This window comes from Amborella trichopoda, chromosome 13 (assembly GCF_054954075.1).
Source record: "Amborella trichopoda isolate Santa Cruz 75 chromosome 13, AtrichopodaSantaCruz75HAP2 v2.0, whole genome shotgun sequence".
NCBI classification, from domain to species: Eukaryota; Viridiplantae; Streptophyta; class Magnoliopsida; order Amborellales; family Amborellaceae; genus Amborella; species Amborella trichopoda.
Window position 1 is genome coordinate 45,169,851 of NC_142348.1, and position 25,571 is coordinate 45,195,421.

General features: G+C 35.9%; 1 protein-coding gene across 5 annotated transcripts in view; it reads left to right on the forward strand.

The window, feature by feature from the left end:
* Positions 1 to 4,170: 4,170 nt before the first annotated feature.
* The window catches only part of SAB (HYPERSENSITIVE TO PI STARVATION 4), a 51,951-nt gene continuing 30,550 nt past the window's right edge, over positions 4,171 to 25,571 (forward strand). For 3 of the 5 annotated variants that reach the window (XR_016047572.1, XM_020672481.2, XM_088855855.1), the window contains exons 1-8: positions 4,173 to 4,584; positions 13,987 to 14,098; positions 16,562 to 16,822; positions 19,208 to 19,491; positions 20,231 to 20,492; positions 22,161 to 22,334; positions 22,439 to 22,516; positions 25,252 to 25,515. Coding sequence is in view for 4 of the 5 variants with exons in the window: in XM_020672481.2 (XP_020528140.1) it covers positions 4,514 to 4,584; positions 13,987 to 14,098; positions 16,562 to 16,822; positions 19,208 to 19,491; positions 20,231 to 20,492; positions 22,161 to 22,334; positions 22,439 to 22,516; positions 25,252 to 25,515 (1,506 nt within the window). In the remaining variant the exon portion in view is untranslated. Of the gene's footprint in view, positions 4,585 to 13,986; positions 14,099 to 16,561; positions 16,823 to 19,207; positions 19,492 to 20,230; positions 20,493 to 22,160; positions 22,335 to 22,438; positions 22,517 to 23,919; positions 24,914 to 25,251; positions 25,516 to 25,571 lie in introns of those variants that run through there. The other 2 variants (XM_020672482.2, XM_020672483.2) reach the window with 2 other exon arrangements.

Below are 25,571 nucleotides of genomic sequence, written 5' to 3' on the forward strand. Positions count from 1 at the left end.
AAAAAAGAGAAAAAGAAATCATCTATGTGGTCCTACAGGAATAGGCCATAGGCGTTTTGGAAGAATTTCAGCATAGATTTTATATAAGGCGTGGATATTTAAGATAAGACATAGTGCATCTAATTCAGTCTTAAAATGAGTCATGGAAAAGAAACAAAAACAATAAATTGTAATCAAGTAATGAAGAGAATGCAAAAATTAAATAACTTCCATTAGCTACTTTAACGAAATTTGCATCTTGAATTCAAAGTATTATGCTTCCTTTGGGTGCATTTCTCATAATTGATAAGAAATCTCTCGATAACAATACCATACCTCATAAAAACCCCCTTTTGAATCTTCAGATTAATCAATAAACCTTAGAATATCAAGAGAAAAAGGCAATGAGTAACCCTTTGGAATAGCAAGGTCTAACTATTGGCTGGCCTTTTTGCGTAGACCCTCATGTTACTTGTATTATGCGCTTATGAGCTTAGATGTCCAAACCAATGGATCTTTCTCCTTTTAATAAAAGGTGTGGTTTGTATAGAGCCTAGAGCGTACCTTCAAATAGTGTCAAGAAATGTAGTTTTAATATTGAAAATCTTTGTGATAGCTTTAAAATATATTTTTATAGTTATTTATAAAGTTTAAAGCTTCAAAAACATTGTAGATTTATATAGAAATCTCTTCAAAAATTGAAAATATACTTTCACTTAAAGTATTTTGAAGTAATTTTAAGGTATTTTGGACAGTCAATTTTCATCTTAAAAATCTTTTCTAGTGAAAATTTTAAGGTAGGCTCTGATTTGATTGTTTAGAGCCTCAACTCTATATAAACTTTTCCCTTTAATTAATGGTGAGGTTTGGAGTCAACCTTAAACAATTAAATAATTAATGTCTTCAAACTTTATTGAAAGATGCATTTTTCAGTATCATAATTTCCTATGATGGTATGAAAATATAGTTTAAAGTTTAAAATATTGTCCAATATACAATGAGACCATTCATCTTTGATGCAAGGTGGTCACAATTACTTATAGCTATCCGATGTGAGATTTGATAGCTTGAATGTGTCACAAAGTTTGAGAAAATTTCTTTTGAAGTTTATGCTTGGTAAATGGAATCATTGCAACTACCCAATTTCAGATCCAATGGTCAAGATTAATGTGTTCACCTTGTACTAAATGTAAATAGTCTCATTCTATACTTTTCCTATTTATAAACATTTGAGATTCCGAAACTGGATAGTTTACAAGATGCACTATTGTAGGACATGAAATCATTTTTTTCTCATATTTCATTTATCTCGACCCGTCAAATCCAGATATTGGATCCATTCTCGGATCCAGATAAGATCTGAAATTCACATTTTAGATCCAATCCAGGTAAATTCTCAACCCTATCCAATGGTAGAATTTATTTAAAAATTAGAATTGGGTGCTGACTCGAGGGCTTGGTGAGGGAGTCAACTGGCTAAAAAGAGAAAAATCATTAAAATCAAACAAGGGAATATTGTAAACTCATTGCTACTTAACTAAAATATGATAATTAGCTAGCAACCATTCAAAAATGAACATCGATTCTAAGCAACTCAGGCAATTTTGATACAGCTTGTTGATTTTCATCAACCAATGAGAATAATATATCCATATTACGCTTTAGCATCCATGAAACTCTTATGTATGACGTCACCTACATCTAGCTGCTATCCCCGACCCTCATCTTTATCATTATCTGTTGAGCCTTTTCCTACCATTTGGAGTCGGCTACTTGAATCTTGATTCACAATTCTGCTCTATCAAGGGCATACCCTTAATGAGGCTTACGAGGAATGCCCCAGCACAAGCAAATAACATAGATACTGGATTCATGAAAAGTTTTGGCAAAATTTTATGTTGGCTTGAAACGGGTTAAGGGAAAAATTAAGGTACTCACTCTTCTCAAACCAATTGCTATTCTCAGCCATTTAATTAAAATGGTACTTCCATCTGTCTAATTTGAATGGATAGTTGGGATAACTTCGTTCATAATATCACACCAACACCATTTTATTTTTAACTTTTTATATAACTCAAATTGACATCAAATTTAGGGCTTGCCTAAAGATGCGCCTAATAAAAATAGAAAAGGATTTCTTATAAAATAAAATTATCACAATAGCCTTGAAAATATTTGTTAAATAAAAAAAACAACTAAAATACTCTGAGCTGTCTGATCAATATCAAACACTCAAATGCTAAGAGGTGACATTCTAACTCAAGCTCTCCCAATTGCCCATTCGGATCAACGACTGAGAATCACATGTGGTTAACCCTTAGCATAGGAAACCTCTATATGTTCTAATTTTAATGTATAGGAATTATCTTGAAAAACAAATTTTTTTTTTTGATAAAATAAAATGACCAAAATTAAGTAAAGGAGACGAATCACAATTAAGAGGTTATGTAAATAGCAAATTTCCTATTTTCTTCATTGAGAGAGACAAGAGGAAAAGTGTTCAAAGAAAAAATTTATATAAAGTGTCAACCTTATACGTACAAGTAATGTGCACCCAAAACATCCACTTATAAGGTGTTTTATATACCCCAAATCGATCAACTCGACCTCGAGATTCATAGATATGAAAAAAAAGGAGATAATTTTAGTCCTAAAAATAGTTCATTTTCTAACAAATTATTTGGGCCGTCTATTTTCAAGATTTTCAAGTGCTCATAGATCTACTTGATTGTCACCATTGCTAAAACTTGAAATTTCATAATTGGGTGTAGCAATAAATTTTCATATCATCACAACACCTTACATTGCAGCAATTACATTTTCGGCATAGGTTTGCGGTAGACCTTACTTCAATAGTATAAAGCTGATACCTTAGTTCAATAGTATACAAACCTCATAAACAAAAAAGGAAGTGGAAGCAAAGAGCAATGATCTAATGCAACGGTTGTATCATAGTATAATGCAATGAAACTTCTAGAAAATCATGTTTGTGGTATTTGTATGACTTCAAATTTAAACACACACTCTCTTCATCTCAATAATCAATCTCCAAAATAAAAAAAAGTTCAATTTGAACCCTAGATATAGTAAAAATGAGCCATCTCCAAAAACGAATCTAGACCATTCATTTTGTGACTTTCAAAATCTTAGCTTTTATAAACTCAACATCATTTTTATATTTTTTAACATTGTTCATCTAATGATAATAAAGCCATCCAAAAAAATTGGAAATGAAAAAATTCTTTTAAGGCTTAAATCTAAATATCTCACCAAAATGAACCATCTATGCTAATTGGGCTAAAAATTACTTTCTAAATTGTGTTTTCAAATTTTTCCTTTTTATAATTGTTCATTAAAATAAATTTTTTTGTTTTGGCATAAGATAATTTTTGAAGGTTATTACAACATATATTACCATACCACGGTTGCGTGAAATCATAGTTCGGAAGTAAAAGTCGCTATGCGTTTTGAAAGGAAAAGAAAGAGAATAATAAAAAGAAGAATTTAGAGAGAGAGAGAGAGGGAATAGAATACAGAAAAGGTAGCGCTTTCTCAATCTACATGTAGATTCTTGTTCCTTTTCATCCACCAAATCGCAATATCCATTCGCTCTCTCTCTCTAGAACCACCCCTCTCTCACTCAAGAACCGGAAAAGCCTCGCACTCATCTCTCTATCCTCTTTCTCTTCAGAACCGGAAAACTCTCTCTCTAAAATCGGAAAAGCCTCGCCCTCATCTCTCTATCCTCTCTTTCTCTCTCTAAAATAAAAAAAAGCCTCACTCTTATCTCTCTATCCTCTCTTTCTCTCTATAAAACCGGCATACTCTCTATAGAACCGGAAAAGCCTCACCCTCATCTCTCTATCCTCTCTTTCTCTATCTAAAATCAGAAGAGCCTTGCCCTCATCTCTCTATTCTCTTTTTCTCTGTCTAGAACCGGAATAACACCGCCTACATCTCTCTATCCTCTCTCTCTGGAACCGGAAAAGCACTGCCCACATCTCTCTATCTCCTCTTTCTCTCTCTAAAACCGGAAAGGCCTTTCACTCATCTCTCCACCCTCTTTCTCTCTCTAGAACCGGAACGGCCTCGCCCTCATTAATGCACCCTCGTCTCGTTCATTATCCTACCCCTGTAAGACCCAGCACTACTCTCCCCTATAAATACCACCTGTCATCTCCTCACAAAGACACGTGTCGGACTGCCTCCCTTGCCCCACCTCACCGTATATTTATACGGCCCCCCTATGTATACGTGGCTACTCTATATATTTATAATATATGTTTTCAGAGCAATGGTTAAACGGTTTCTTCGTCTCTGTTCTATTGTTTAGATCTCAGATCATGGCTTGAGCTTTGTCGAATTGATTTGATCTGATTATTTTATTGTTATTTAGGGTTTGGATTCATGGTGGCTATGGATTTTAGGGTTTTCTAGCTGTGCTATGAAGGGATGTGTTGGATCCCTTGTGTGAATTCATTGAGATTTGATGCTTTGAGAGGGAATTGCAGCTGGTTCGTTCTTTTTGCGGGCGATGGCGCCTTCTCCCGTTATCGTATTCTTCTGGCTTTTGATGGTGTCAGCTGTGGGATGGGTGGTTTTCATGTGAGTAATCTTGCTCGATCTTCAGTTTTGGTTGAAAAATTTTCAGTTTTGATTGAAAATTAGGTTAATTGTTGCTCCATTCTTTTGCGTTTCTCCTTTGTTTTTGCTGCATTACTCTGAAATGCGCTTTTTAGTGCTATATGAGCGTCTGGTAGATTAATGAAATTTTGGCTTGGTTGAATTTGATTGGGAATTTGGCCCATTTTGCAGTGTTTGAGTGCTCTCTCTACCTCTATCTCACTTTTCAGATTTTTTCTGCAATAATCTGAAATTTTTTAGTTGTAATGTCTTATGTATGCCTTTTCTAGTGTGCACAAGCCTACACGTTTCATGTTGCATTTAGGATGAATATCGGTGTCTTCATTATCCAACAATTTTGACAAAATTGACTTTTGAGTAATTCTGAATGACTTTTGAGTAATTCTGAAATGAATTCATGCAATCTCGAATCATGCATTTTGATTAAATATTGGGATGCTTCTTTGGTTTATGCTTCATTGTGTTGTTAATCTGAATCACGAGAATTGTGGTTCTTGTATGTTAATATTAAGCGGTTTGGTTCAAATTAATGGGTAAAGGAACAATTTTGTCACTAGTTCTTGTTCATAGATTGAATATATTTCAGTTAAAGGACCCTAGATCTGTCATGGATTGTGGAGCAATTGGCATTGAATGGGTTTTCTGCATATGATAGATTGGAAGTTAAGCTAGAAGATCACATGTTCAGCATAATCATGATGTGTTTGATAATCAACTTTTTTAGAGTGATCGTTTAAAGAGAAGATAGATCACTGTGTATGAGCGATAGTTACGGTTCATATGTAAGAAACATGATATCTTATAGGTCTATGAAATTTCTCTAACAGAGGGATTCTTTTTTATTTCAATTGTCACGGATATCACCAGGAAGATCAATCGAACAAATTCAACAAGTTGCATCCCTAGTCAATGTATCCACGGGGGTTCTGTTAACTTATGTTCCATTGTTGTTGGGGTTGTGACATGTTGCTTTTGGGGTTGTTAACATGAGAAAAAACTTCAATGGTGTTCTTTTATGGGATTGCTTTTTTGAGCAAAAATTTGATCCAAAGAAATTTATATCATAAACTAGTTAAGTAGCTAGTACAGTCCCATGTTCACTATTCTGCTATTGTACTATAATATAGAATGCTAACCTTTTCAATGTGTAGACTTTCCAAGATGCTTATAGACCCTCAAAAGTTATTATACTCATCTCCCATTGTCTTAAAGAGGAAAAGGGATGTGCCTGTATGGGTTTAATTTATGGCTCGTTTGGCTCCATGCATATGCAAACCCAGTTTTTGATTCATATCCTGATCATGCAAAATCCTGGTTATGCAAAATCCTGGTTATGCAAACCATGGTTATTAGGTTAATGCTGTTTGGATAGCTTTTAGATCGAACCCATGATATGCAGATCCCCTATTTGGGTCATTTGATTATAGAACCTGGGTATGCAGTTTCCTTCTATTTCAGGCTAAAAAGGTTTCGCAGTTTGTAAAAGCACGATTTAGCGACACTTGAAAAACAATATCCAGGGATTCACCACATTTGTAATTATTTAGGGAAACAAAAGAGCTGTAAAGGAATTTGCAGTAAGCTATTGAACATTAATTATTACACACAAAAAAAGAAAGACAATAGACAATCTCTGATTTGCATGTTCTATTAAACAGAAAAAGAAAAAAATTAAACATGTTCTATTAAACAAAACTCTATTTCTTTTATGGTAAGTGAAATAATAGAAACCTGTATAATGTTTCAAATCTGTTATTTGCTAGCAAAAAAAACTGAAAATGGTGGAGATTGATTCAGAATCATTTACATAAATGTGGATGATTCCTTAAAAAAAGAAAGAAAGGAAAAATATAATTCAAAACCCAAACCCAACAAAGTTTTTTCATTTATTATTTATTATTATTAGTATTATTATTTTTTTAAGGAAAAAGAAACAAATCTGCAGGGGTTTTATAGGAAAAGAAGATTAACAGCAAAAAAAGTAAAAAAAAAGGAAAAAAGAGAGAGGTCTTTTTGCATTTGCAAGACAGAGGATAACAGTAAAAAGAAAAAGGAAATGCAAGAGAGAGGATAACAGTTGAATAAAAAAAAAGGGAAAAGGGGGCTTTTCACATACCTGCAAAAATGGAGTACAAATATGAGTAAAAAGTCGTGAGGTTCGAGATTGAATGACGATATCTAGCAGAAAAGGGGAAAATAAAAACAGAGTTTGATCGACGATTGGGGAAGTTCTCCTCGTCTAGGTGCAAAGAGAAGGTGGTTCAAGGAGGTTGAATGGTGCTTGAATGGAGGAGAGATGGAAGAGAGGATGTAGCAGTGTAGTGAGAGAGAGATGGAAGGAACGGGCACCCCAATGTCTATTTGCCTTGCATGTCCAAAAACATGGGATGCAAATGATGTTTAAGATTTAGCAAAGCTATTATGTGACCTTTTTTTGGTAAACAAATAACCTGCTTTTGAGGCGAAAAATTATGCCAATCAAGATTCACTGTCTGATGTTGTGGGTTGCAAAACATGAGTTTGAACGGTCCAAACGAGTAAATGACTCATTAGAGAAGCGTATTCTCGCTAAAACTAACTTATGTGCTCCTAATTAATGAATGGTTTGTTAAAGCTCTAGTTCATGATATGAAAAAAAATCTAATATGTTTTCCCAAAGTTGGAGTGGAATGTAAAATTGAGATGTAATTCCATTTATTTGTCAAATCTTAATAATATAGTGTTTTGAGTCCATTCTTTTCTTTTTCCACTTTAGATGAGAACAAGATCCAAATGATGCCTCAACATTGCGCAATACATAGCCATACCCGACTCGATATTATACCAATTATACCCAACGGTCTAATTCATGTTGAAAACCTAAAAAAACAGCAGTTGGCATATACCTATGTTTGCTATAACTGATACTCGATGTCATTCTTCATGTCCAACTCCAATTAATTGATTCTAGTTCCTTGCATACTAACTATGAGAATAGAAAATAAGTTGCAAATGCAGGTCCTCCTTGACCTCCTCTCTATGTGGGATTGTATAAGTTGCAAATGCATGTCCTCCTCGACCTCCTCTCTATGTGGGATTGTTGGGAATTTTTGCTGCTATTTGTTGCTAAAAATACAATTCTCGTAGCGTGGTGGGATCATTGCCTTTGAAATAGATACTTCATTTGTAAATCCTAATTTGATACCACCTCATTCTCAATTCCCGTTCTTGTAGACACTTATTGAGTTTAGTAATTGAGATTTGCTTAGTGAAATTGAAGTTTTCTATGAGATTCTGATCCAAATCGCATCAAAGAAATTCGAGTTACTGGCTAGAATATTTGCACTTTTTTTTATGATTTTCTGTTTGGAGAATTTCCAGGTCCATGGGTGATTTGTTTATTAGTTTTCATTTTTTAGGGTTGTTTTAAGGGATTTCTATGTAGGGGTTAAAGGGATATTTAATTTAGAGCTATAGGCAGTAAAGTTGCTATTTTCATGGGGTGACTTGTTTACCATAATGGGATATTAGGACATGGCAAGAGCTTATGGGATGTAGATAAGTTACATGGTTAGAATTGGATGGGAGAGATTTATGTGGGATAAGGTAACTATCCTAGTTTAATGGGATTTATGGGTCTCATGAAGGGATTTATGGGAGTCCTAGTTTTTGGGAGTTACATGACTTAGAGAGATGATGGTGAGCGTTGGAGTTACAAGACTTGGAGAGATAAGGGTGAACTCCTATTTTTAAGGGGCTCACGTAATGAGGAGAGAGAGAGAGAGAGAGAGAGAGAGAGAGAGAGAGAAAGTGGGGAGAGAGTTATTTTGAGAGGGAGATATGTGAGGGGGAGAAAGAATTTTTTTTTTAGTATTTGTTTTCCTTCTATAGGGTTTTATTTTTTTGTATAAAGAGGGAGGCTTATGTTATGAGTGACTTCAATGTTTTTTTGTAGAGAGTTTCATGAATGAAGAAGCCATAGCTTCTTCTTCACCATGGCTTGATTTATAGCCCCATTATTTCCTCCATTATTGTTGAATTTTTGTTGGTTTAAGTTCAAAAGAATGCCAGATTTAATTACCTGTGCTCCTTTCGCAATAGAAAGACTATGATGGCTATTCGTGGAGGTCACAATCGTTGGGATGCTGAGCAAGATCAAATATATAAGAAAATAGACAACTTGACAGATATGGTTGAAAAATTGTTGCTAAAAGAAAGATTGCAACAATGCATATCAAACAAGATGAGATCCACTGTGTTAGATCTATATTATGTGAGTTCTTGTGGAGATCGATGAAAGAGCGCGAGTCTGAGTTGGAATGACCTGATGCTATGCTTCCTCGGATCCACGACAACATCAATGGGAGCATGGATGCAGAGAAACGTTGGGTAACGGACGACCCCAAAGCTGACGTGATTGTTGTAGGGGTGTAGAAACGAGCAAAGAGAGAATTTTACCACATCTAGATCCACCCTTGGAGCAGGATCATTGATGGAGGGCAAAATTATTCGTATTTTTTTATTTTTATTCAATTTCACACAATGCATATTATAGTTTTAGTTTTAGAGTTTATTTCTAGGGGTCTTTAGTTGATGAGTACTGCTTACATGGGTAAAATTGTCTTTATGAATTTTAACTCAAGTTAAGATATGTGGGTCAATGTATTACTTAATATATAAGAGGTGTGTGGGCCTTGAGGGGGCCATTCCATATGATTTTTAGATATTGAAAGAGAGAAAGGCTTAGGCTTTTGGAACCCTAGCTTGGTGTGTGGAGAAGAAACCCTAGGTTTCGTTAAATTATGTTTGTGTTTAGCTTTGTTTCTTGCTGATTTTACTGTTCTCTCAAAATTCTCTACATCAAATTGGTATCAGTGCCTGCGATCTACACGGAAAGTATTGTAGCAGTGTACGGAGTTATTGTAGCATTGTACGAGTTACTATAGCATGTACGGACCGGCTGTGGTTTCGATTTCTTTGGTGCCTTGAATCAATAACAAAGTGAGGAAGTTACAGTGGGGGTCGAAGGTTTTGGCCAAAGTTTTTCCAAATCAACCTAGATCTTGTTGATTTCAGCAGTTTTTTGTTGATTATTTGCTTAGAGTTTGTGATTTCGATGAACATGTGGCAGCGAGAAGGGGCTGTAAAAGGGGGATTTTTCGTGGATCGGCTCCATGATCCTATAGATGACATAATCGAGGAACTTAAAAGGCAAGTTCAGCAACTTCGCAAGTCTCAATAATGGGTAAGACGTGATATTTCAGCCCAAGAGGATCTTGAGTACAAACCTTTTCACTTTCGCGCTTCGTGTGTGGAGTCTGATGATAAGGATAACGATAAAAGACCTAGATGTGTGGAACATTATTCCAGGGATTTTGACTTGAAGGATGAGATTATTGATTTTGACACGGATTGCAGTGAAAATCAACAAATAGTAGATTGGGACTCACCACCAATGTTCGATATATACTCTATTGAAGAACAAGATCTTTTAAGAGATCTAATCTATAACAAGGATCAATATCATGATGAAGAGATTTTGGAAGAGGGTGACGAATATGGAGAGAAGGCAGCATGAGTACTGATCAAAATCATGGCCTTTGAAGATCTCATTAATATGGAGAGGTAGAGCATTCAAGAAATTTAGGGCATTGGAATCATAGTAGTACAGTGGAAGCATGGTCGATTCAGAATCTGCAAATTATAGCCCTGATTTCAGAGAATAATGAAATTGATGAGAAGAAATCCTTTAGAGACCAGAAAATTGGTTTAGTACCTTCCTACAAGATTTTCAATAGGAGTTCAAGGATAGCTGTATTTGATAAATTTGCATTGATTCCCCAATATATATATTAGGATCTGTTTCTTGAGGAATTATCTTTACCACGAATAATCTTTGAGCCAACAATGAGAAAGAGGGTTGAAGAAGGTGTTTTTGATGTTGAATTCATCTTGGCACACTTCAAAATTCGAGGACGAGTTTTCTCCAACAAGAGGAGAATGATGGAGGGCAAATCATCCTTATTTTTTATTTTTATGTAATTTCAAAGGATGTATATTATAATTTTTTAGGAATTCTAGGGCTTTTGTATTTTTTTATTTATTTCATGAGTACTATTCACGAGGATTGTTCACGTATAGTGTTTATGGGGTAAAACTGTCATTATGAATTATAAGTTAGTCTAGGATATATGGGTCAATGTTGGGTTAGCTATCTGTTGCTCTGTATTGAGTTAGCTTTGTAGTTCTGTCTTGGTTGAGTTGCCTACGTCATCTATGCCTAAATACTTTTTGTACTTGGAACATTAAAATATAATATATAAGAGATTGTGTGCGGCCTTGAGGGGGTTAATTCTCATGATTTTTAGAAATTGAAAGAGAGAGAAAAGCTTGGGCTTTTAGAACCCTAGCTTGGGGTATGGAGAAGAAACCCTAGGTTTCTTTGAATTGTGCTTGTGTTTGGCTTGTTCTTGATCCAAGTGTACTATTTTCCTCGTCTTCTTCGTTTACATATGGCCATCTTGGAAGCAAAAGTATGCCATCAATCTTTCCACGCTCGAAAGAGGAATCAAGTAAAGGGTTGGCCTTTAATGATGTATATGATGGGCTTCTTGGTTCTATGCCTTTATATTTATTTGATAATGGTACTAGGTGGAACATGAATGAGAAGGAAAAGAAGAAAAAGAAAATGAACGTAGAAGAGAGTGTTGCCTCTAAATCTATATGAGAATGACCTAATAATTATTGTGGCTTATTGAAGTCTTCTCTTCCTCTTCTTCATTATTCAGTGAAGATGATTATCATCAGGCTCATAAATCCTTGAGAATTGTAGAGTTTGTGGTTCTTGAGCTCAACTCTCATAGTATTTGCAATGGCGGGCTTCTGAATTCTACAACATTTGTAGAGCGAGCCCATAGAAGTGGAGTGAAATTACTTATGCTCTAAATTTGCAATTCTATAGGGATACCTGAGGATATGGAGGGTGCCTGCAAATTTGAAATTACGGTTATATCTGGTGTCAATACAATATATTTGGATTATCATAGTTGCGGGCCTGTCAAAATTGAGGAGCTAGAGGAACGACCAGCCAACATAAAAGATGGACACTTCCTTTGTACATGAATTTAAAATTGTGCACATCGTAATTTCTTAGTAAATGGAGGCATGGTGTAAGTATAGCTGGGTGTGGGATTGCTTTCGGAATATTCCATGTAGCTTGTGCACTGGTCAAAGGTTGGTTGGTCAAGATGAGAAAATTCAGCATGTGGTTGTCAATGGGGCAATAAACCTCAGGAATAGCATTGACCTTGTTTTGAGAAGGTTTGAGAGGAAGGGTGGCAGAGAGCTTACTCATCGTGCGCACTTCTGCACAAGACATTGTACTTAAAGGATTGTCACCAACTCATGCAACTTTATTGAGGGCATCTCAAAATTGGATACAACATTAGAGAATTATTTGACAAAATGGACTTCAAATATACAAGAAGGTGTAGATGATGAGATCAAGTAAGTTGAAATGGGCATTCAGGCACATTGTGTGGGTGGAGAATTTGAGTATGAAAAGTACATGCTCTTGATGGACAAAGTTCTAGATGGTGACTGTATAAAAGAGGTTCTTTACCCAAATAATCAGGCAGCTATTTGAATGTGTTTGGGTGTTTTTCATGGGAGGAAGCTTCTTGGGCCAGGAATCAAAATTCTTTGGTTTGAAACAATGCTTCTTCTTTAGCAAGGTCGATTTTGATCCCTCAATCAGCAATATGTTCCCCAATGTATATGCCAAATGGATGTCCATCGGAGGCGCATAGCGGTTGTTAAATGTTATACCTTACAAAGAACAATTGGTAGAGATGTAGGGCTTCACCATCAGCTAAGGGAGGATCATAATGCAATAGCAAAAACTCGATACTAGTTTTATTTCCAGCCTAGGGTTAGGATGCAAATCGCATCGAAGAAATTCAAGTTACTGGCTAATATTTTTATAATTATTGTTTGTATGATTTATGTTTGGGGAATCTCCAGGTTCATGGGTGATTTGTTTATTTAGTCTCTGTTTTTCTAGGGGTTTTTGAGGGATTTATATGTAGGGGGTAAAAGGGATATTTAATTTAGAGTTTTATGCAGAAAAGTTGCTATTTTCATGGGGTGACTTGTTTTCCATAATGGGACGTTAGGACATGGCAAGAGCTTATGGGATCGAGATAAGGAAAGGGGTTAGAGTTTTTTTTTTGAAATCAAGGAAAGAGATTTAGAGTTGGATGGGAGATTTCTAACAACTAGGGAGAGATTTATGTGGGATAAGGTAACTCATAGTTTAACGGGATATATGGATCTCATGAAGAGATTAATGGGAGTCCCAGTTTTTGGGAGATACATGACTTAGAGAGATGAGGGTGAATGTGGGAGTTACATGACTTGGAGAGATGCGGGTGAATGAGGTCTTAAGGGGAGCACTCCTATTTTTAAGGGGCTCACGTAATGAGGAGAGAGAGAGAGAGAGAGAGAGAGAGAGAGAGAGAGAGAGAGATGTGAGGGGGGAGAGTATTTTGAGAGGGAGATACGTGAGGGGGGGAGAGAAAATTATTTTTAGCATTTCTTTTTCCTTCTTTAGGGTTTTATTTTTGTATAAAGAGGGAGGCTTATGTTATGAGGGACTAAGATATTTTACTATAGAGAGTTTTATGAATGAAGAAATGAGGGCTTCTTCTTCACCATGGCTTGATTTATAGCCACATTATTTCCTTCATTATTCTGGAATTTTGCTTGTTTAAGATCTACAAAAGGCCGGACTTTATTTCTCGGGCTCCTCTCACATCTTTCATGGCAAGATTTGGGTAAATGAGAGGTAAATTTATGGTCGAACTTGGAGACTCAGTAGAGTGCCTGGGTCTGTAGAGCTATTTGGGTGGTTGCTAGTCAGAACATGGTCTACAAGCATGTTGAGGGCTTCTGGAACCAGCAAAGGTACTCCTTCCAATTGACTCAGGAGAGTCCAAGTGGACTGACTCGCCAAGTTTTAAAACACTGATGATAATGTATTACAGCCCAACCTTTCATGCCGAAGCTTGTTGCTGAACTAACAATCCTCATTTTGTGGAGGATTTTTGCAATATGAAGTGAAAAGTAGTGTTTATTTTGTATGTTTTTCCCCTCTCACTATTTTTTATTTTCCTTTATTCTGAGTTTACATCCTAGAAGATCTGATTATTCTGCATTTATTAAATTGGTTGCACCATAAGCTTTATTGTGATTCAGTTACCACTTGTTCGGTCAATCCTTGTTTGATTAAGGTTGCCTCTCTTTTTTACTAAAAGTGACATAATATGAACTTATAACAATTTCTCATTGTGGTTCCATCTTAAATTTCTCATTTCTTTTTTACAGGTTTGCTGCAAGGCTCATCGCTTGGTTGCTAAGCCGGATCCTTGGTGCTTCGGTTGGCTTTCGGGTCACTGGATTGAACTCAGCTAGGGATGTGGTGTTGAAGTTTAAGAAGGTTGCCTGTGTTCTTCTCCATATGCTTAAGCTAAGCAAAATAATTTAGAAGAAACATTTCATTTTCATGAACCATATTCCTTATAACCGTCCTTTGTATTATGACATCATGCATGTAATTTTCCAATTGTTGGTATAATCTTTTTTTTTCTGATAGATCTTAGTTGATTCTTTTAGTGGGCCAGTTTGTCGTCCATTGTGTAAAGGGAAAGCGTCCTTCTAGTGGTTCAGATTGAACCAGGCTATATCCAAAGGCCAAAAACTTATTTCATTATTTATTTTTTATTTTCTATCAAATTCCAAATGTTTGGGATAAGGCTTGGACAATGATGATGATGATGATTTACAAATTCGTTTTACCTGGAATTGGAGTATAGATTCTTTTTTATAAAATGCACTCTATAGAAATAAGAAAAAAAATATTTTGAGCAAAAAACTTGACCCCTGAATATCCCATAAATGTTTTAGGGGTATTTAGGGGTCAATTGTTTTGCTCAAAATATTTTTTATTAGTTTTATTGGGTGTGCCCTATGTTGTTTTATCCTAGTTTTTGTCCCACAATACAATCAATAAAAGTACAAAAAATAAAAAGAGCATAACTTTGTGGCTCTTGGATAGGGGGGTAGGTTCAATCTGAATAGTCGAATGGTACCTGTGCACTGTGGCTATACCATCCCTTGTGTAAATACATCATGATCAAATTAAAATAGTTAGTGGTGTAACTGGTTTTACTTCTTGTGATTTTCGTGAATCACATTAGTGAAGCATGGAAAATAGGTAGCAAGACAGTGAGCTTCAAGCACCCTTCGAGAGTGTACATCCTGTGGATGTTATACAACCCCTTTTGTAAATATGTCGGGGATAAAGTAAAAATGGTTAATGATGGAACTGGTTTTCACTTCTTCTAGTGATTTTGGTGATTTTAGTGAGTTGGTGAAGAATGGAAAATGGTTAGCAAGACAGTAAGCATCAGAACTTTGCAAGAGGCATTTAGACAGCCACACTACTTCAGACGAACCGAACCTCATTATACCAATGATCGTCAACTAATATTGGGAGCTCTCTCTGAGTAAAAGAAGCTTATAATCCGATACCCACAACTGAGCTTTAATGCTCTTTAGCCATGCTGTGGGGGTGTCAAATCCATTGATAGGAAAACTGCAGTGATCTATGATTTCCTTATGATTGACCACAAAATGTGGGCACTCAACCCTCTGTGAATCACTTGATGGTATTTAGGTTGTCTCCCTTGATATATATGAATGTATGCAATGTTCCTTGTGCAGCTTTAAACTGTGCCTAAAGGTTGACATTTACATCCTTTTCAAGTCCAGTACACCTTGGGACATTTAAGCACAAAATAATAATATTGATAGAAAATCAAGCTCTTAAGCTGTAATGAGAAAGTTAATGACATCAAGCTTGTTGACTTTAACCTCTTGGGAGTTTTTCCTTGACAAGATGATAAGCTGTATCAATTTCTGGAAACTAAATTCATGAAGGGTACTGAATTTGTGTTTAGGATGCAGATATAGTTCTGCCTGCATGTTTTTGAGTGCATGGTGCCACTGTCTTTGCTAGTTTTCATTATGCTAACATTATGCACCAGAATTTTCAATATGGCTTGTAGTGCTCATAACAGTATATAACTTGATATTTGTACAACATTTACTAGCTGTATGCATTGGCTATATTCCAAATACTAAGCTGGATCGATTTATGGCAAGCTTCCCTAGACATGACTTGATGATAGAAAGCCCAGATAAGGTCATTATCATATATAACATGATCACAGATACAGGACATGTCAGTTCTTAGGAATAGAACAGAATATGGGACCCAGGAGGTTGTTGAAAATTGAGACAATGCAAAACATAAGATATAATATCCTTTTCAAATCAAGCAAAATAACAAGTAAAACTGAACTGAAGTATGGTATGAATCCTTATATTATATTTTTTTTTTGTGTCTTGTATATTTGACAAACACAGATAGAATATGAAGATAATATTTTCAGGTCAATATCCTCCAGATGCTGTATTAAAAAAAAGTTGATGCACATCTGGCTGTCTGTCTCTTTTAGGAGTTTTAGTTCCCCATGACTTTACTTGTGGACGTCATCCTAATTTAAAGTGTGCAAATGACATTTAAGCTTGTCAGCTATGCAGCATCAGCAAATGAATCGAGAACAAGAGGTTAGAATTGATAAAAATGATCATGAGCAATTGAATGTTCAAAGTTTAAATTTATTTACAAGTTGTAGAAAGACGTGTATTCTGCCCATGGTTTACTTGACAGAAGTCCATATTTTGTCATGGTTTATTTATTACTTATGAGTGACTTTTTCCTTTGCAAAACTTGTTTCAAGTTTGCATTATTGTTTTCTACTGTTATTTTCTGTTTTTTTTCCAGCTCTACAGTTGTTAATATCATATCCTCCGTGTTGTGATTTGTTCCTCCCAGGGTGGTGTTGAATCTGTTTTTGTTGGAGAAGTTAAAATCAGCTTGCGGAAGTCTCTGGTCAAGCTTGGGTGGAGTTTTATTTCAAAGGATCCAAAGCTGCAAGTTCTGATTACTGATTTGGAAATAGTTTTAAGGCGTCCAGAAAAAACTGTGAAGAAAGTTCAACATCGGAAATCTCAGTCTGCAAGTAGAGGGAAGTGGATTCTTATCACTAATGTCAGCAGACTGGTATCAATTTCTGTTACCGAATTAATTGTAAAGGTGAGCTCCTGGTGACTGGTACTAATCTGGTATTACTATTCATAGTTGAATATGCTGTGTGATGGGTTACTTATCTGGTTGCTTGTTCTTGATTTGTTTTATATTGCTTCCATGGTAGTTAATTGTGTTACTATACTCTACTAAGTTTTACTGGAATAAGCGTGTTAGGATTGACATGTTCAAAGATACACTTATTAAGTATCAAGTAACTGTAATAAACCTCCTAATGAAATAAGGCTATCTGGTTTATGCATGACCTTGTCTCTTATTTGCTAGTCCCATGGCCTGTTTTTTTTATTGATAGGTAAAAATGGTGTGACACCTATGTCATGTTAATGAGATGCATGATATAAATAATAGCATGGACACAATATCTGAAACATGTGTGGGATATGGATAGTTGTTTTGGTTGCCTTGGAGGACCATGAAACTACATGAAGTATTGCATCAAGCTGTATGGAGGTGCATCCAGAGGGATGGTACCAAACAAGAATTGGAAAAAAGAGAAGAAAATCAAATCAAGATATATTACAGCTAACGGCAAAAAAAGGAGTCTGGTTGAGTTGGAGTTTCTCATTGTTATAAGATGATACACTTAAATGTTTTCTGCCTTAACTGAGGTTTTCTACATCTTTAATGCCGTCCTATTTTTTGTCTCCATTCTTTGTCTGTATCTCAAAGCATGTTGTCTCAGTCTTTGGATCTATTTGATGTTGCTCCTGAATATTTTTAACACTGGTTGCTTTCCAATTAATAAGCTACCTTTCAAGTTCATGTAGGGAAGTGGGGGAATAAAATAAATAAATTAGCAAAATAAAAGAAAATAATAAGGGGTTGATGGATACCCTCTCTTAGAGTCTGCATGGGAGTCCACCCCAAAAAGATCTCTTCACAAGATCCAAATAAACTCTTCTTCTGTTTTCTCTCCATTTTTTATGATCCAAGAGTTACATATTTATAAAAGAAAATAACCTTAAAACCAAAATTTCTTCCTAAGAAACCCTAACTAAATCATAGCCCTTCATCATTTGAAAAAAATTAAACTTCCAATTCCCTTCAATCTCCGCAACAAAAAGTCACAAATATCCCTCAAGAAAACAATTGCATCCGTCTCATGGGTTTGAGAGAAGCTTGACGTCGAACTTGTTGTGCAAATCGCATCCTTTAAAGGCCACTTGAATAGTTGGTGATGAAGTTCCACCATTCGATTGGGTACTTTGTCTTCGAACATTATTTTAATTTCTCTTTCAGACTCCGTGTGAACCTCTAGAAGGATGACCTTTATACCGGGATCATGCGAGCGTTCCTCATGTCGCAGTTCTTTTCTGAAATTTCTCTCATTACATGTAGGATTAACCATTAGAGTTGGTAGTGAGACTAGATTCTTCTCTAGGACGAAATTTGGCTCCAGATGTATGTAGTTGTGAGCACTCTCTTCTCAATGCATGGTGTTTTCTAACTTTTTCAACCGCTGATACGTTACGCTGATCTTTGCTTTGATATGCTCCATAGATTGATTTATGCTTTTTACGCTCTCTTCAATTTGTTGTTTCATAGCTTTTATAATTTGTGGCAATAGAACATCTCGATCACAGGAGTAGGTTTGTTAGTATTGTGATAGATGGATCTTGTAAGCTCTGATACCACTTGATGCAGAGAGGTGTGTGAATAAAATAAATAAATCAGAAAAATACAAGAAAATAACTAAGGGTTTAGAGATTATACCCTCTCTTAGCGTCTGCAAGGGAGTTCACCCTAAATGATCTCTTCGCAAGATCTAAAATAAGATTTTCTGCTCTTCTCTTTCTATTTTTTCTGATCTAAGAGTTTTTTTTTTTTTGAGAAAAATCTAAGGGTTACATATTTATAAAGAAAATAACCTTAAAACCTAACTGGCTTCCTAAAAAATCTCAACTAAATTATAACTCTTCATCTTTAAAAAAATATAGTTTCAATTCTATTCCTCAATTCTCTACAACAAAAAAATACAACATGCCCCTAAAAAAAACTAGAAACCCAAATAACCCCAAATCTTGTTTTTTATCTCCTAAAAAAAAAAATAAAAAAAAATAAAAAAAAACTAATGGTATTAGTTAAGACCTTCATGTCATAAATGTCTTTGAGTTGCTTGATTTGTAGTTTTTGTCAACATGCGTAGACATTGTAAATTTGTGCAAAAGATTTCCTTGTTAGCAGTATTGCTATCTCAGTGATGGTTTCTGTATGTAAGTTGTGGTTCACTCTGTTGATTGTGTCCTTGTTTTAATTTATCTTTCGTTTCTTCATAGATGTATCTGTTTACGTTCCCCCCCCCCTCTTTCTCGAGGCTATGAAGCCCGTTTTTAGCAGCTCGTTGTGCTCAATTTTGCACTTTAAATTGGACAGATTCCAAAAGGTACCATAGGTGTTCCAAAAGCTGCAATCGAAGTGAAAGATCTGAAACTGGATATATTTAAAGGAGGTGGAGCAATACCAAATTTGTCTTTCAAATTACAATTACTTCCTTTCCTTGTTAATGTGGGAGAATGGAGGCTCAGCTATGACCTGACAGCTGGTTCTATAACTGGCGGAAATATCTTGAGACAGACTTATCCAGCTGCAGTGGAGAAGATATTTGCTCCTTTCAGCTGTGAAGAATTATCCCTCTTCTGTGAGTTAGGACATGACAGGTGAGTTGTCTATCTATTATTATGTCTATGATTACTGATATGTTCTGTGAGGTCCTAGTATGTAAGATGTAGTAGTTGGGAATTTATCGCAAACTCTAAAATCCAAAACAAAGACTTTGTATAGCCATATGTTTAACATTGTTAAATGAAAGTTTTAGGTGTGTCTAAACGTAAGAGATGGGACATGATAACCTATCTTAAAGGTATAATATTTGTGTACATGATATGTTTCCTCTTGGATTTGTGAACAAGTTTTCTGTACATGATATGTTTTTTCTGGGGTGATTTTCAAGTGAAAGGCTCTAAAAGGGCTAGGGGAAGGGCTTTTAAGGACATGGATGGAAATAGCGAGAAAATATATTATGGTCTGACTGAGTGTATGGCCTTTGATAGAGCAAAATAGTGGAATAGGATTCGTCTAGCCGACCCCAAATAGTTGGGATAAAACTTGGATGATGATGATGATAATGATAATGATGATGACATGTTTTCTCTGGAATTCCTTCATCTGTCCATGTTGTATTTCATAATTGACACTTGTGTTATTACTGTTCTAGTTAAATGCTAGATGTCATTAATATTTGTAGCTGGATGCTACCTTAGAATTTTGTTATATATCCTCATCTGCATCATTTAGTTTTCTTCTTCTCAGAAATATGTTGCAACTTTCAGGAATTTCTACAAGAATTCTGGTAATTTATTGAGATGACATTTCAGCATTGATGTCCTTTCATTTCAGGGAATCTGGAGTCGTGGTCAAAAACTTGGATGTCACAAGTGGAGAAGTCCTTGTCAATCTTAAAGAGGACTTGTTTCAGAAAAAATCTTACTCAGAAGAACCCTTTCTTGGTGGACATGCTAATGTTGAGGCTGTTTCTGAGCCTTTGTCTGATACAAATATTTATGAGCCTATATCAGCATCAAAATCATTGAAAACATCCAACCATAAGGGCAGTGCTGTTCTATCAGTCAAAAAGTATATTTCGCGGTTTCCGGAAAAGGTAAATATGCTATTTTGAATGATGGCTGATTTTCTTGTTTCCTGTCTCTGTTTGTTAATTTCTCTGTCAATAAATGGCCACAAACTGGATTTTGAATGTACATGTCATTTAGTGCGAGATACTTTATGTTCTCGTCTTTTATTTTTTTGGCTGCATGCATTTATTTGGTTTAGTACAGATAAACTTAATGATTCTAGCGACTTTGTACTGTCCATCATGATGCACTTCCCGATAATTGGGTTATATTGCTGAAACACATAGAGTACAACTGCCTCATAAAAAAATTATTTTAGAGAAGGAGAGACTTCCTCAGGAAGCCAAGTTCCAATTGCTTGAGACCTGGAGCACCAGTCACATTGACTTGTACGTTTTAAGGATTTCTTGACTCAATTTGCTGCATTTAAACTGGGGAAAATTACAAAAAACCCCCTTCACCCAACTTTCTTAACAACCTACCCCCAACCAATTTTTTTATCACAACATTTACCCCAAAGCAAACTTTTCTAGCAAATACCCCCCCCCCCCCCAATGAAAAAGTAATAGTTTTAGAACCAAAATGTCCTCTCCCTTTTCTAACATCGACTACCTAACTTTTCCCATAAAACACAAAGAGTCTGTCCGGCAGTATGAACAAGCTGTCCGGCAATATCCCAAAGTGGTCCGGCACTGACAAAGAATGGGCTGGCACTACCAAAGAGCGGTCCGGCCCTGCCAAAGAGTAGTCCGGCACTGCCAAGGAGCGGTCCGGCAATAGTCACATGCAGTCTGGCAATAAGCCCATGCGGTCCAGCAACAGGTACAAAGTGCGGTTCGACAATGTCAAAGAGCGATCCGGTACTTTTTTTAGTTTAACAGGGTCCGGCATTTGGTACATGGCGGTCCGGCAGCCCATGTAGCTTTTGTTACTGTGTGTAAGCCCACGTGAATGTCCTGCCAAAATTAATTTTTTATGCACGAAAAAGGGTATTTTCATAAAAAAAATGTGCCTTTTTTTTACTTGGGGGGGGAAAGGGGGGAGTATTTGCTAGAAAAGTATATTTTGGGGTGAAAAGTGGGAAAAAAAGTTTGGTTGGGAGTAAGTTGCATAGGAAGTCTATTCTTGGGGGTTATTTGTAATTTTCTCTTTAAACTATTATGAATTTTAGTTACTAGGGAAATTATCATAAATATGCCTTAATTTTTGTCAAATTAGAAAAAAACCTTCAACTTTTATAAACTTCGTTCACACTCTTTTTCCTCAATTTTGGCATTTAAAATACTTGAGTTATCATGGAATTTAAAATGCAGTATAAAATGGGGAGTCATTACGGTACTTAATGTTAGGGCTTCACAATAATACGACTACTGTGAAGGCTATTTTGATAAGAAAAAAAGCCAGAAAAAGGGTGTGGATGAGATTTATGAAAGTTGAGGGTTTTTTTTCCAATTTGGGGAAAATAAAGGTATATTTTTGATAATTTCCTTAGTTACTATTTGATTTCACTATTATGAAGCAATAAATTTAGATTCCGACTTCCTCTATGTGAGAGGTCTGTCTTGACTCTTGGAACTTAAGTAGGATATCCGATTGATGAACTCAGTAACTTGTAATGTGGCATGGAAGGTCTATTGGCCTGTTGGGCTTTTTGAGATCAATAATAGTGACAAATCGTACTTTTTCTGTGGAAGGTTAGCTTCAATATGCCAAAGCTGGATGTGAGATTTATGCATGAAGGTCAGCGCCTCCTTGTTGAAAATAACATAATGGGTATTCAACTGAGAAGCAGCAAATCACAGTCCTCTGAAGATCTAGGGGAATCTACATCACATTTTGATATTCAAGTGGATTTCAGTGAGATTCATGTAATTTTATGTTTCTTCTTTTCACTTCCAAGTGATAAGCTGTTGCTACTATGCAGCTATTTGTACTGGTGGTATCTTAAACATTTCACTTCTGCTATCTGCAGCTTCTTAGAGAGGAAGGGAAGTCTGTCCTGGAGATACTGAAAGTGGTTATTACTACTTCCTTTTATGTTCCAACACAAGTAAGTTCTTAACCTCTCATCATCATAATATTGGTAGTAAACAAAAACAGAGAAATTAATTTTGCACATATTAGCTAATTGGGCTTCATCCTGGAGTAGATGACTCCTTGGTCTTGTGAAATTCAAGGTCATTGGAGCCACTTTAATTCCTTGTGTAACTAATATGTCCCCAGTGCTTCCAAATGTTGCTTTTGTTCCATCTTAGAAAGTTATTATGGGTCAAAGGTAGATATCTTCCTTTATATACATTGTATAGATTGCTATGGCAGGGTGATAAGGTTCATAGACAATCTGTTATTTTCTCAATCCTTGCTGGCTTTTTTGACAGTGAACTAGTTGAGATTAGTTGGAGCTCATTATAATCTATGGCTGAATTTAGTGTGTTATTATTCCTCATTTATTTATTTTCTTATTCTTGAAATTCTTAATCACTATGTCTTGTAGTGGCAAGAATATCTAGATTAACATCAGTTCAATTACCATGGTTCACTCCTTGTTGCAAAGTGCATCAGGAGAGGGCTGGAGAATGCCGATTTAAAGAAGGTTCACTGTCAGGAGAGTCTAAGGAGCTGTACGTTGCTGAGGTGAAGAGCCTCCCACCCCCAATACACACACCCAGTGCCCCAAAGTTAAGGTCAAAACCACCTCGACAGAAAAATATGAAGCTACCATGATGTCTCTAAATCTCAAGCCACTGATGAGACTTGGACTAGTTTCATGTAGCTCAACTGTGTCACATTTATTTAACTCTCTTTTTTTTGGGTTCTAGGTTGATGGGACCTCGGACTAGCCTGAGTTAATACACTCAAAAGGACTTCAAATCTTGAAACCATGTTTAGGAATGCTTACATACAGATATGATACACATGTACGTGTACTTGTGTATGTACATGTGTGTGGGTGTGTGCATGAAATGTTAAAGCTTTTTACTGTTAATCAATAATTCCCAAAATAACAGAAGCACATTTTGTATCCAGATCAAAAAGATGGTAAACCTGTTGGGAAGGAAATATACAACCTTTTCTATGAAGTAAACACCTCGTCATTTTATTTCACTAGCTGCAGCTGCCCTCACTTGATATTCAACATTAGAGCTGGACTTGTTGCTTCTCTGTTTTTCCCTTTGATCATGATAATTACCTGGAAGTTGGCAATCATGTCATCAAAGCATATCTTGTTCTGATTCCTTAAAGGACCATGTAAGCAATCTATGTTTACAGTCTAACTTATATATTTGTATTTTGTCTTTGTCCTTACTGCTGATTAAACCCACAACTTGTGATGTTCAGTGTGGTGACTGGTAGATGGAGCTTGCAATTCAGTCTTCCATACTGTGTGAGGTTTTTGAGTGTAGTATTAGCTGGTTTTTTTTTACCAACATGCCTGCTTCCTGGAAGAGATTGTTTTTTTTTTTTTTTGGATATTTTTTTTGATAAATGTTAACTTTGTTCCCAGAAGAGATTGTTTTGTAGTTCATAATGAGTATATTGCTGCCTTCTTGAACTTGCAATTTATATCCAAGAAACTTCCTCAGAATCCTTGAATCCTTTTAAAAAAGAAACTCGAATCTTGCCTTATGCCTGTAGTAGTACTCAGGAATATAATGGATAGTTTTGGAAGGAGGTGATGCAAACAAGCGGGTGTGATTATTTTAAGGTAGACAAAATGAAAGGATAATCTTTGAAGCTTGTAGAGACTGGAGAGAGATAAAAAAGAATAATGAGATGAGGATTTGGAAAATTTTCCTTACTTTTGATGTAGCTGAAGATGTATGGCTTTCACTATTAAAGGTCGTAGCATTGAATCCCCTTCACTTCTAGTCCATATCCACTAGAATCACATCCTATTCGTCAAGTGAAAATTATCTTGCAGTTTCTTGTGGAGGTGAAAATAGCACTTGTTTACGAAAGCTTTGAAGTGTGAGCTGCAGTGGTCATGTTTTTTCAAGTGTTAGTGGTGAAGGAATTATGACTAGTGTCTTAATTTTAATGGTCTTTTGTCAAACCGATCCTGGCAAAATCTTGGTCTGGTCACCTTTCTCGCTGCATTTAGGTTGTGGCTGATGACCAGGTCTGAACGGTCTAGCTAAAACTGATTGCTCATGTCTGAATCAAACTCAACCTTGATTTCACCTAGTTGAACCACATTCTTCTCTTTTTGTTCTTGCATCTTCTAAAATGTCTTCTACTTTTTTATATTCTTTTGGAGAACTCTTAACTTGTTGAATTATACAGCCATTCAAAAAGGAAATTTTTTGAATCGTGCATTTGGATGAGACTACATATGCTGCTGAGTTAAACAGCTACAGGAGAGCCTGCCAAATGTTGCTAGCTCTATAGAATTGTTTTCAAGAGCCTATGGACTCTCCTCACAAACGTTCAATTGCAGGAGCTCAAGGTCAGAAGAAGTAGACAAATATTGGTTGTTTTTGGCAGTGGTATCTGCATCTAAACATGAATGGTGAAGTGACAAAAGGAATTTTTGCATGTTCTAGCCATGTTTAATTAAAAATAGTCTATGGCTCTTTTCTTTTCCAGCTCTTTAGGAGACCATGCTGTGTTCTATCCTTTTGTAGTTATTATTGTCGTTCTATATATTGTTGCTACTGTTTCATGCATGGCTTACTGGGCAGAAGTCCTCTTAGCTCTTAGATCCTGAGTTTCACTTCCACTATATTCTCGGTTTTGATATCACTTCTACGAAGTGTATTTATGTTATGAGGCCTTTACTTTCAGTTGACGATGCCTTTGAGAGCTGAAGTCGATATCAAGCTTGGGGGTACCCAATGCAACATACTTACCAGCAGATTGAAGCCTTGGATGTTCCTTTACCTTGCAAAGGAGAGAAAAGGAAAGTCTTCTAGAGTTCTTCCTGAAGGGAAAAATGCTCCAAGCACATCTCCATCAACTGATATGAAAGCAATCATGTGGACATGTACTGTCTCAGCCCCAGAAATGACTATCGTGCTTTATGGTCTCAACGGCTTGCCGCTGTATCATGTATGTTTTTTTGGATTTTCTCTTTGTGCGCTTTTATTTATGTATTTTTCTAATGC